The sequence below is a fragment of the Orbicella franksi genome, chromosome 2 (assembly GCF_964199315.1).
Source record: "Orbicella franksi chromosome 2, jaOrbFran1.1, whole genome shotgun sequence".
Lineage (NCBI taxonomy): Eukaryota > Metazoa > Cnidaria > Anthozoa > Scleractinia > Merulinidae > Orbicella > Orbicella franksi.
Genome location: NC_138146.1, coordinates 1,635,785 through 1,647,184, shown reverse-complemented (window position 1 = coordinate 1,647,184; position 11,400 = coordinate 1,635,785). Strand labels below are relative to the sequence as shown.

The 11,400-nt window shown below is 38.5% G+C and overlaps 1 protein-coding gene across 2 annotated transcripts in view; it reads right to left on the bottom strand.

Annotated features, from left to right (window-relative positions):
* The window catches only part of LOC145475216 (uncharacterized), a 34,010-nt gene that overhangs the window by 20,536 nt on the left and 2,074 nt on the right, over positions 1–11,400 (bottom strand). Inside the window, exons 4-16 of one of the 2 annotated variants that reach the window (XM_081455239.1) lie at positions 10,489–10,854; positions 8,528–9,845; positions 7,937–7,971; positions 5,327–5,409; positions 5,049–5,108; positions 3,969–4,087; positions 3,162–3,268; positions 2,658–2,756; positions 2,064–2,114; positions 1,601–1,676; positions 1,402–1,457; positions 319–505; positions 1–104 (exon numbers count right to left, since the gene is read on the bottom strand). The exon at positions 1–104 is cut by the window's left edge and continues 7 nt beyond it. In XM_081455239.1, coding sequence (XP_081311365.1) covers positions 1–104; positions 319–505; positions 1,402–1,457; positions 1,601–1,676; positions 2,064–2,114; positions 2,658–2,756; positions 3,162–3,268; positions 3,969–4,087; positions 5,049–5,108; positions 5,327–5,409; positions 7,937–7,971; positions 8,528–9,845; positions 10,489–10,854 — 2,661 coding nt within the window. The remainder of the gene's footprint in view (positions 105–318; positions 506–1,401; positions 1,458–1,600; positions 1,677–2,063; positions 2,115–2,657; positions 2,757–3,161; positions 3,269–3,968; positions 4,088–5,048; positions 5,109–5,326; positions 5,410–7,936; positions 7,972–8,527; positions 9,846–10,488; positions 10,855–11,400) is intronic. The other variant, XM_081455241.1, reaches the window with a different exon arrangement.

Genomic DNA, 11,400 nt, shown 5'->3' with positions numbered 1-11,400 from the left:
TCCAACGGTATTCCATTCTGTTGCATCAAAGAATAGATCTTTTGAGTATACAACAAGTTGCTAGCATGTTCCACACAGCAGCTGGACAGAAATGAGTTCCACACCTAAACAGAATATTTGTATTAGTTAGCCCATTTGATTTGACAAACAAATTTATTCTCATAACATATCACAATGACCTCTCACAATGGAGCACTTAAGTTGCTATGTTCCACAAAGTGAGTGATGTCTGAGCTTCCTGGCAAAATATCTGAAGGCAGGTTTAGTTGAGCCAAGTATCCTTACAATATGCACTATATAGTACTACACAAATCTCACATTAGGTCCAAGTTCAGTTAATTTTTGTGCTGGAGCCGTGGCAAGCAGTTCAATTATAATTTCAACCCAATCAGCTTTCTGAGATGCGGTCAAGATAGCAGTGTTTAAGATCTCAATCGGTACTGCTTCAGGGTAGACTGCTATCACTGACATTATCTTCTCCCAGTTATTTCTTTGTGACAAGGTCCTGTAAAATAAACCACATTCATGAATTAAACCCAGCCAAACATGAAGCACTGAATAAATGGCACATTTTGACATCTACACTAGTTCAGTGCCCAAGAGTAGTGGAAAACTTCAGGTATTAATTTAATTAAACACAATGAACACAAACTTGTACTAATCTGTACATAACATTCACTAAGTTTTCAAAAAATTTGCATTCTTGTGTTCCACAAAATAAGAGATTTTAAAGATTACTAGCCACTTGGCTACTGACAAAACCTAACAGATGTCAAACATAACTATTATTGCATTACATGTGTAGCTGTCTTGGCAGGTTCTGTAGAGTCTTGGTGAATAAAATAACTCGTACTTTAATATACTCGAATCGACCGTTACATCTTGGTTTCGACACACACTGCTCGAACATTATGCCTATTTGTATAACTACCAAAACAATTCCTTTTACATATATACATTTTGCCGATAAAAGTAAAATATAAAACTTTAAGGTGAAAAGCTGATAAAATTGAGTCTCAACATTTTCGATCAAAAACGTTAAGACTCGATTTTAACAGCTTTTTACCTTAAAGTTTTATATTTTAATTCCTTTAACGTGATTGGCTCTTAACATTCCATGCATGTAGATTTATTCACAACACTACAGGTTCCTTTGTTCCAAATATTTTCCAGACACAATTAAGACGCAATCCAAGTCACTTTCCAAACTCAGTCACGTCTTGGCTATGGATCTTTTTAGTTTCAATTTTGGGCATCTCTTAAACGGGGTTAGCACTCAACACATACAGAGAAAGGTTTGCTTTATAAGCTATGCCATCTCTGGCCAACTAACACATGTGTGCATCAACCCTAAATAATTTCACAACTCGCCACAAACAAAATACCACTAAAATCTCTTACAAGAGCATAGTTTGAAAAGCAGCTGCTGAAAGCTGAACTTGGCTTTGTAAGGCTTCCTGTGAACACAAAGACAACAAACTGATAAATACCTATGCAAAAGGAAATTACACACATCAGAGTTCTGAGCCTTAGAGTTCTGAGGAACAAATCCAGCAACCTACTAAAAGAGTTAATTCTAGAATGACAAAGCTAACTATACCTGAAAGAGAAACCAAGTCCTCTCAACAAAGTGTTCACCACTGTTACAGCCAAGAAGTATCAAATCACTGCAGATCCTGTTAAGAAACATTCACAGTACATCACAGCCATGATTAAATGTTTGCAGAGTGAAAAACCAATTTCAGTTCTTCCAATGCCAGACATAATAATTATTAGTGCCAAAACCAAACTAGGCTCCAACAATGCATCCAGACACTGATTGGAATCTGATGCTCTTTTTGCATCACTATCGCTATTTCTCTCTGTAGTGCTCAGTTCACATTTAATTGCTTTGGGTCAGAAACAGGAAAAACACCACACAAGAAAAGACTTCTTTTGGGGCAATACTGCCTTGCCTACTGAGCAAACAGTGGGAAAGGCATCGAAGAACTCAGAACTTAAGGATGATGCCTAAAACTTTAACTGCAGTCAGGTGAAGCAAAACAAAAGCAATGAATTCTTACCCTGACTTGAACAATCCTGACTGCTTGATTTCACCCAAAAGATTAAAAGCCCTGTTCAGAGAAAATCAAACTTGTTCTTGTTAAATTTATGGTAACATCTCCCATGATGGGTGAATACATTAAGATAGTGAATTTAAGGTTAACAACCTGAGTAGCAAGAGGTAAATGTGTTGGTACTTCTGTATGAGCTGCCAGACTATCATCTATAACAGCATAGTGTGGATGACGAGTCTGAACAAATAACCACCTTCCCAAGTAACTTCTAGTTTTGGTATATTTCACTTCATACGCTACAATCTTGGTCAACTGAAATGAAAAATTAAGGTCACCCTTACCCCACTTTAATGATGGAAAAAATGGCACATTTTAGGTTTTAGCACAAATTCATCACTGATTCAGGGGGGGAAGTGGTTTTTTGGAGGGTTTTTCTGACCAAGATTGTAGCTTCACAGCCACATTCTTAGCCAATCAATTTCATTGACTGAAGTCAAAATAACCATGACCAAAATCAGATGAAACCAGGTGAGTGCTTGTCAAATAGTTCTCAGTTGTACAATCATTAGAAACAGGAGCAAACAATACAAAACACATTACCAGTCAGGATCTTTAGCCGAGGCCTGGACCAAATCCAGAAAGACTTCATATGTTGGCATGTGGTTGTTCCTTTTCATTACATCAAGCATCTCATAAGCTCTGGATATAAAATGAATGTGTTAATTTATATTTTAAAAGCAATATGGTCAAATGCTTATTCCCAGTAACTCAAAAAATCTGACATATATATAAACAGTGCACACTTTGAATACATGCCTGTCATCTGGGAAGTGACTTCAGAAGTGTCTCCAATTGACAAATACCCTTATTAGCCAATCACAGATACTTTTTGTGTTTCATTAATGTATTAGTATGGAAGTTTGCAGTCAATCCTACATGTAAATGATAGAAAAGTACAGAAGGATTCTCTGTTTTTTGGCTATAAAAGTTCCAAAATAGCCTTGAACCAAGCAAACAAGGTTTGTGGTTACTTTACATCCAGAAAGGTTCTTTAATCCTGGAAATACGACTTAACACCAAAGAACTCGCCTAAAAATACAGTACCTGATATATTGTCCAGAGTGACAAAGAGTCTTGATAAGTACGGTATAATCATGACGATGCTGCTGTCCGTTCCTTTCACCAATCATATCAAATGCCTGACATGCAACCTACAAAAACAAATATCCAGGTGACTGCTAGGAAGACATCTCTGTTGAACGTAATAAAAAAATTGAATAATGGAGACATGACTGATCATCGCAGTTATACACACAACTTGAGCAGTTGTGAACTAAAAGCCTGAAAAAATTCAGCCTTGACTGGGATTCGAACCCATGACCTCTGCTATACCGGTGCAGTGCTCTACCAACTGAGCTACCAAGCTAACTGGGAGCTGGTCATGTTGTGAGTTCATAATATACCCATAGATGGTGAAGAATACAAGTGAGTGAATGTATGAAAGGTCATATATTTCTACTGGGGAGAAAGATATGAAGACATGTCATGTCTTCATATCTTCATATCTTTCTCCACAGTTCAAATATGTGATCTTTGATATGTTCACTTGTAAAAACTCAGCTTGTTCATATGAACACATTTTGGTAATTTCAGGTATTTCATGAACATTTTCAGTAGGAGGACAATTGGTTTTCACAGGCCGGCAAAACTTTCTGAGTGACCTTCTTTATACATGTAAGAAAACCTTTCCTCTAGACGGTTAAACCAGGCACGCAAAATCATCCTCATAGCCGGTCAATTTGCCCAGTGTGCGGCACTCACCGAAAGCCCTGCAGCCTATCAGTTGTGTGATTCAAGAAGTTCCACTAAATGTCACATTTAGAAGTATTTGATGCATCATGACTATGTTACCTGAGCAGCAATGTCAGGTTCTTCCAAGTGTTCACTAGAAACTGTCAGAGTGCGCCTCAAAATATCAAAGTCAGGCTTGTTTGTTCTGCACAATTTCTCAATCATCTGCCATGCAGCACCTTTAAAAACAAGATTCAAATACCGTAAATCCTTGAATTAGCACCCCTCAAATGAGCACCCCCTTCAAATAAGTGCCCCTCCTATTGGCCAAAATTTAAAATAACCTCTCCCCTCCTCCCTCCCATTTTGTGGACAAGTAATGAGACAACAAAGGATTTGTAGTTTTCATCGTGTAATAGATTTGTGCATTGTTTCAGTTTGTGGACACATTATGTTTGGAAAAAATTTCAAGTACTAACTGTGCCACGATTTAAAGTTTAGGATCAGCTTTTTAGGTCGATAAACAGCTTATGCTGTTGTTTACGTACAGATGATGTGTTAAAAAAATTATCATGTCAGGCCCCGATTTGGGAAAAATTAAATAAGCACAACCCCTCGATTAAGCACCCCCATCGAATAAGTGCCCCCATCTTCTCCTTAACTTGAAATAAGCGCACCAGGCACTAATTCAAGGATTTACAGTACATAAAAGTTTTACAGTTTAGAGACAAATCATATTTCCATCGCAAACGCAAAGTTTGTGTTATTTCGCGTGACATTATTCAGTGACCAGGTTTCATAATATGCCATTTCTGAGTTTATTTTTGCCTCTGTTTCAAAATGAGTCTCGGTACAGAGTTTCTCATGTGAAGATAAGTTTGATTTGGATGAATATCCGTGTGCATATGAAACACATTTTCATACATGTATGAACAGTGTTGCACAAAAGGTCTAATTTGACACACATAGAAGGAAAAGGAACCAAGGAAATGGCCTATTAATTTCAGTGCCTTGCTGTTCAAGGGGAAACCAATCGACCCACAATTTAGCCATAATCTTCCCTGCTGGCAAGAATAACTGAGTTACCAATGACAAATTTCTCTTATCTTGGTCTGATAAAATATCAAACTCAGATAACACCATAACAGTGTCACAACCAGCACTACTTAAGCTCTAGAGCAGCAATATCAACATCCTTACGTAAATTCTTCTGTAACAGCAGTTCTGTAACTAATTGGTAAGACACTGGAGGAACTTCTTCTGAAAATATGAGAGAAGACATAAATGGCATTAAACTACCATACTTAACCCAGATCTGACTTCTATGTAAGTTTTTAAATTGCTGCAATTTAAAAAGGTATTATTGATCCTCAATTCAAGCTTCTGCAAAAAAGAAAGAACTGCTATTTCAAGTTGAAAGTTCAACTGGAAAGAATTTTAACAAAAATATTAATGACTCCATTAACATGGTAAGTTACCTTGAGGTTGTATTTCTTGTGCAGTAGTGGCAGTTTGCTCCAATTGGTCTTCAGGTTGTGCTTCCAAGACATGATGGCCTTGACTACAAAATGTTCAAACAAAACTCATTACCTTCCTTCACGATATAAATTTGTATAAATTTTTTTTTCCAAAGTTCCATATGAGCCTGAACCTAACTTTGCAAAGTTCTTTGATACTAAAAACATGCCTGAAGGGTTGGACAAACTTTTATGTATTCAAGTAATATATCAAACATGAAAGACTGTGTTTGACCACATTTTCAAACACCGAGAAGAGAGTTGAAAATACACCGTGCAGTAGAGTATTTTTGACGAACTTCGAGATGTTTGGAAATGTGGTCAAACACTGTCTTGAGTGTTTGATATTATCTTCTCAATCAAAACTAAAACTAAGGAGAAAACGAAGAAATACAATCGTCAAAATCTATGCTAATTAAGATCACATATCCAAACACCATCACGGTCATGATTTCCTTTGTTCAAACTTGATGAATTATTAATGAGTTTGAGAAATTAGATATCAACCTGCAGTCAAACCTCTTCCCAATGGCCACCTTGGGGGAGATGAGTGTAGCATGAAATCTGTTATCTTTTTCCAAATGGGGGTGCAACAAAGCTTATTACAGCATATTAATACAGTACCGCTCAAAAGTAAGTTACCATCTCTCGTCTCATTTCTTGCGAGACGAAAGTCTCGCCTCGCGAGACGAGACTCTCATCTCGAGAGACGAGACTCTCGTCTTGCGAGAACCGTTGAAGCGTATATTTTGGAATAAATTACAAGCAGTTAGCTTGCGAGAAAACGATTAATTTCTCGCGACATGGTGAAGTTTACCCCACGAGAGCATCTGGTTTTGCGGGCTCTTGTTTTACATGCCGCATCAAGGGAGCCAACTTTAACTTACAGGCGAAAAATGTAAATGAAAGTGATGAAAAATGAACGTCAAAGACGTTTGCCAAAACTCGAGTTTGGCGGTCACTTTAATTATTTCATTGCAGCGTGTTGACTTGCTTCGGAAACTTGCTTCGTAAAACCCAATACTATTATCGCAAATGAAGAAACTGAGTGGAAACATTGCTTTTTATTCTCAAATCAAGACGTTGGTGAAAGTGCTTGAGTAATCAATGAGTAAAGTGTCAATAGTTTCCGGATTATTTTTAGTCCATAATGCAGTAAAATTTGCTTAAGTGTGCGTGTCCTTTGAACTCGCTTTTGAATCGTAAAACCGTTGTTTTCATCCATAAAATTGAATGTAAACAATATTAACCACCGGAAAGAGAACTTCGGTAAATCTGTACATGTTTCGTCTGACAGCGAGAAAGGAAGTGAATTTTTGATTACATAACAAATCGAAAACGTGACTTTATGCACGCATCCTTTGCAAAAATAACAAACGCATGTGGTAGAAGTGTTCAAAGAATTGGAACGTGAAATGGAACGCAGAAGACCTCAGTTTGAATACTGAAAGTTATGTTGATCTCAATTTCCTTGTTAAACGTGCTTACCGCGAGAGTCAAAGTCTGTTGAGCGATTGATGGAAAGATTGCGATCTTTTGGTCAAATTAGTTCTGTTGATGTTGATCTCGCCTACATGTACATCAATCAATAAAAGGCTTCGGAGAACCCTACAAACAAAGAGAAGCGTTTCAAAAACGAAATGGCTTTATAGGAGTTTTTAATAGCAAATGCTGCAAAATAAGCTGTGTCACAGAACTCACTTAACTGCAAAGTTAGCAACGTACGTCAATCAGTGATCGAAACACGGTTATGAAAATTGTGAACTGCTCGAAGGCCAAGAACGGTCCTGGATGGTCCGTGTTTGCTATTAAACATGACACTGCTAACCCTTTTTTCATGTATACAGCACCTTTCTACTGAAGTGAAGTTAATGACTTCATTAATCGCGGCGTTCACTTGGCGAAAGAAGCCGCTGGGATCGATCAGCAAAAGAAGCAATTTTAGCATACAGGTCTGGACATCGTGGAAGTTATGAACGATATGTTTTCGATTGAAAACTAAATAATTTGCAACGTATATATTCACAGATACCATTCTCAAGCCACGTGGGTTGACAATTTCTGGAGTTACATCTTTTATGAACGTGGTAAACATCGGAAATCCAGCGCCGACGCTCACAAGCGAAGCTTCGACTTTCGTCTCGCGAGACGAGATTCTTGTCTCGTGAGAAGGTGGTAACTTACTTTGGAGCGGTACTGTATGTCAATAAAACAGAAACCAAACAGAGACCACCGACTTGGGGTAAGGATCAAGTTTTATGACTTTTCACAATAAAAAAATGGGGTTTTAAATACACTGAAAACAGTTGTTGATTAATTGACTGTTGTCAAGAGGCTAATTTGCAGTTAGAACATGCTTTAAAGGCCGTTGCCCTTGTGGAAAGGTGGTTGTTGTAAAGAAGTCAAAGTAACGGTGAATGTATGGGCCATCTGCAAGGACCAAAAAACATGGCCATTGTTGCGGCCAGGTAGCCATTATAGAGAGGTGGCTGTCAGTGGAGGTTTGACTCTACATGTAGTTAGAAGTTTCCAAACATGGCTCTAACATCTCGAATGTTTTAAAATGCAAACCTGTTAGTGTTCTCTGACTGCATTGATCTCTGATACTGCAAAATATTTGAAGGAAATCAGCTGATTAGTCTAAAGAGAAGTCAGGTCATCTGCACTAAAGAACTGAACTCCATAAAGAACCAAGTAAATATTTCTACCAGTTCATCACAGGAGAAACAATTCTGCATCACAAGAATTCAAAAGGGATAAAGGTCAAGTGTGTCACAGAAAAACACAACACAAGTACACAGTAATATCTTTCAAACTCTGATGTCTGATCTCAATCAAAGTTGCATAGAAAATGAATGATACAAAAAGTTGTCATCAGGGTACCCATTGGAAAAACTACAGTTAAACAGCCCTTCTAGGGATTCTGTTAGTAAAGTAAGTCAGTAAGCAAAATCCTTTACTTAAAACACGATTATCGTTTAAGCACTACACGCTTGAGGGGTCATGTATCTAATCAATTATCTAATTATCTAATTTCCTACTGATAAAATGCATGAAATATAAGAAATTAACTTACTTTATCACACATCTGATTTCCCTAAATATCAGACGAGATTTTGCCTTTGATTTTGCCTCAAAGGATTGTTACCCAAAAAGTCTTACCTCAACAAGCTTTGCGTAAGGTAGATGCATATATTTGCAAGACTTGGCAGTACAGCACCCTGTGTCAAGCTGTTGAGAACAGTATCCTTTAGGATGAACTTTCAGTCCTCTTGCTGGACCTGGCTGTGGCAATCCTTCAGGGCTCGTTGCAATCACAATCTTGGCTCCATGTTGAATCTCTTCATCACGAAAAGGGCTTTTTCTTTTACTTGTCAAGACCTGCATCTCAGAGTTGTAGTCTGTTGAAGAGCGTAATTCTCTTGCAAGTCTTGCTTTTTCTACATCATTGACAATACTGCTGTTACAGTCATTTTGAAAACCCGGTGCCACAGCCTCATGTCGATATGCATTGTCGGTGGCTTCATACTGCGATACTTCTCCTCCTGTCTTGACAACAGTGCTTTCTTGGTGGGTTTGATTTACATTTGCTTCGTTTATCACCTGTTGGTCTTTATTTTCAGTAAGCTCGGCTTTTCTTGTTCTTTGCAACCACTGTGGCACATCACCACTGGGTTCTGCCTTCTTCTGTGAAGGCACTTGTCCTATGTTTGGAGCATGTTCTTCCTTGTGTGTAACATGTTCTGGCATGAGCGGAGCTATACTACTTTTAGCATCTGGTACATTCCTTTGAGGTCTTTTGGGAGGATGTCGTTCATTTGTTCTTTTACTCTCGCGAGGACCATACGGTCCATGTCGTGAGGGAGGTTGCTGTCTGTGGCGGTCATACTCGGGTACATGTTCACCAGGAACTGGGGGTGGGTTTGTGAGCATCTGTAGTACAGTCATCTGCATTTTTGTCTTAGCTGACTTAATTTTTTCTTCTAAAGCAGCTTGCACCTGTGACAATCCAGAAAGAGGAAGCAGTCCCTCAACAGGAGTAAATAACGGTGGTAAAGCTGGAGGGTACCCTAACAGTGATGATACTGGAACATTAGATCCACTTTCTCTTCTTGGGCCTGACCTCAATCTTTGTCTACCTCTTCTTGAAACAGCATCACCACTTCGACCTCGGGGAGCCCTGTCTCTATGCCTTTCATTTTCCTGTCTTCTGGATCCTCTCCAAGGTGAAACCCTTTCTCTGTGACGTAATTTATGTGACAAGTTTTCTGATTTGTATGTGCTATCAGACTTATCCCCTTTAACAACATCTTTTTCCATTTCTTGACTCTTTATTTCCCCACTGTCAGGTTGCGGCTCCTCGTTTGGCCTTCTCACTGCAGTTGTACTGGTGCTAGAGCTTTCTTCAGACTGTTTCTGTCTGTCAGTAATCATCATTCTCAAATCTCTTGACTCACTACCTGATCTTCTTCCCAAAATCCTGAAACAATAGATTCCAACATTTATTTTGCTCTTCCAACCACCACCTCACTGTGGAAAGTTATAAACATCCAAATACACTACTTCCACAGTTAACTTACTCACAACATTGACTGTGGGTTGATTCACATCTTACAGGGCTAGAGATTAACTCCAGTGCCGAGTTTGGCCAGTTTCTTTGATTTCTTGGTGGCCTCTCAAGTTCCAGTGTTTCACGGGAAAAACACTTACATTAGCTAGCCTAATAAATCCTTTCCAAGATAACAAAGGCACTAATTTTTCATGATTAAACTTCCCCAGAGTTAACTTACCACCAGGGGTTTCATTAAGAGCCCAACCACCAGGCAAACTGACCAGCTGCAAGAATGATTTTACCCAGCTGGTCTGACCATCTACAGGAGAAAGTTTTTCATACGAAGAACTTCAGTCCAAATAGTTTTACCCACCTGTGAAAACCAGATGTCTTTCTGCAGAAAACATTAATGGAGCTCCTGTACTACTAGAGTATACTTCAAATAAATATTTGAGGGACTTACATGTACTTATAACTCTATTTTGGAGACCTGGCATTTGATCAAAAAAGTATCACATTGCAAAAGAATTGACAAAAGCTATGTAAACAAAAATGCGACACGGAAACCAACCTTGGGCGCACAAGTCTGTTGCTGTTCATACTGAATTCATCTTCCTCGTCTAACAACGAATCATCTGGATGCAGTGAGATAACATCATCTTCTTCCTCCTCTGCATAATCTTGTGCTAGAGGTACACCGGTGTAATCGACGTAAGCAGAGAAACCACCGTCATTCATGTTAGCATCTTTACCATCTTGGTGATTTTCAGACCTTTCTCTTGTCATTTGTGGGTCTTGCTTTGTTTCTGTTTCCTCTTTCAATACGAAGTCTTCATCAAGGTCACTAGCAAGGTCAGACTCTTCGTCACCATCTAGGTAATCAAACTCTTGATCTGACAGGCTACTCTCAAAATCCATCTCACTGGTCTCTACGGGGCTTAAAAGGAAAAACACAACAAGAAAAAGTTTATAAATTTAAAATAATCTCCTTACTTCTGTATCTTAAGCCAACTACTCTGAGCCACACAAATTTAAAAAAACAGTCAAATAATGTGCTGTTCTGGAATATATCCATACCCCTCCCACGGAAGGTATTTAGTTAGATCCCCCCCCCCCCCCAAATACTTTCCTTATAAATTTTGTTTTAAACCCCATTCCCCCCGCCCCTTCCCCTCGGAATATCTGTTACCTTTCTTAGGGTGGGTATGGGATCTATCTTAACAATCACTTGTTGATAGTTGTGGCCTATTGTGTGCTTGACATTTTGACAAATTATTTAGATGTTGATTTTATCTTTATTGGAGCAAAACATAAGGTTGCTGTGACAAAACAACCTCACAAAAGTGCCAAACTCTTGGTCATTTCCCTCCTCATGGCCTTGAGAGTAAAACTTATAAGTGAACATGCCATAAAAGTACTTAAACAGCTTTTCAGCAAACACTCCGACTATAATTATGATTTTCCACTGTAGAGATGCTATCTG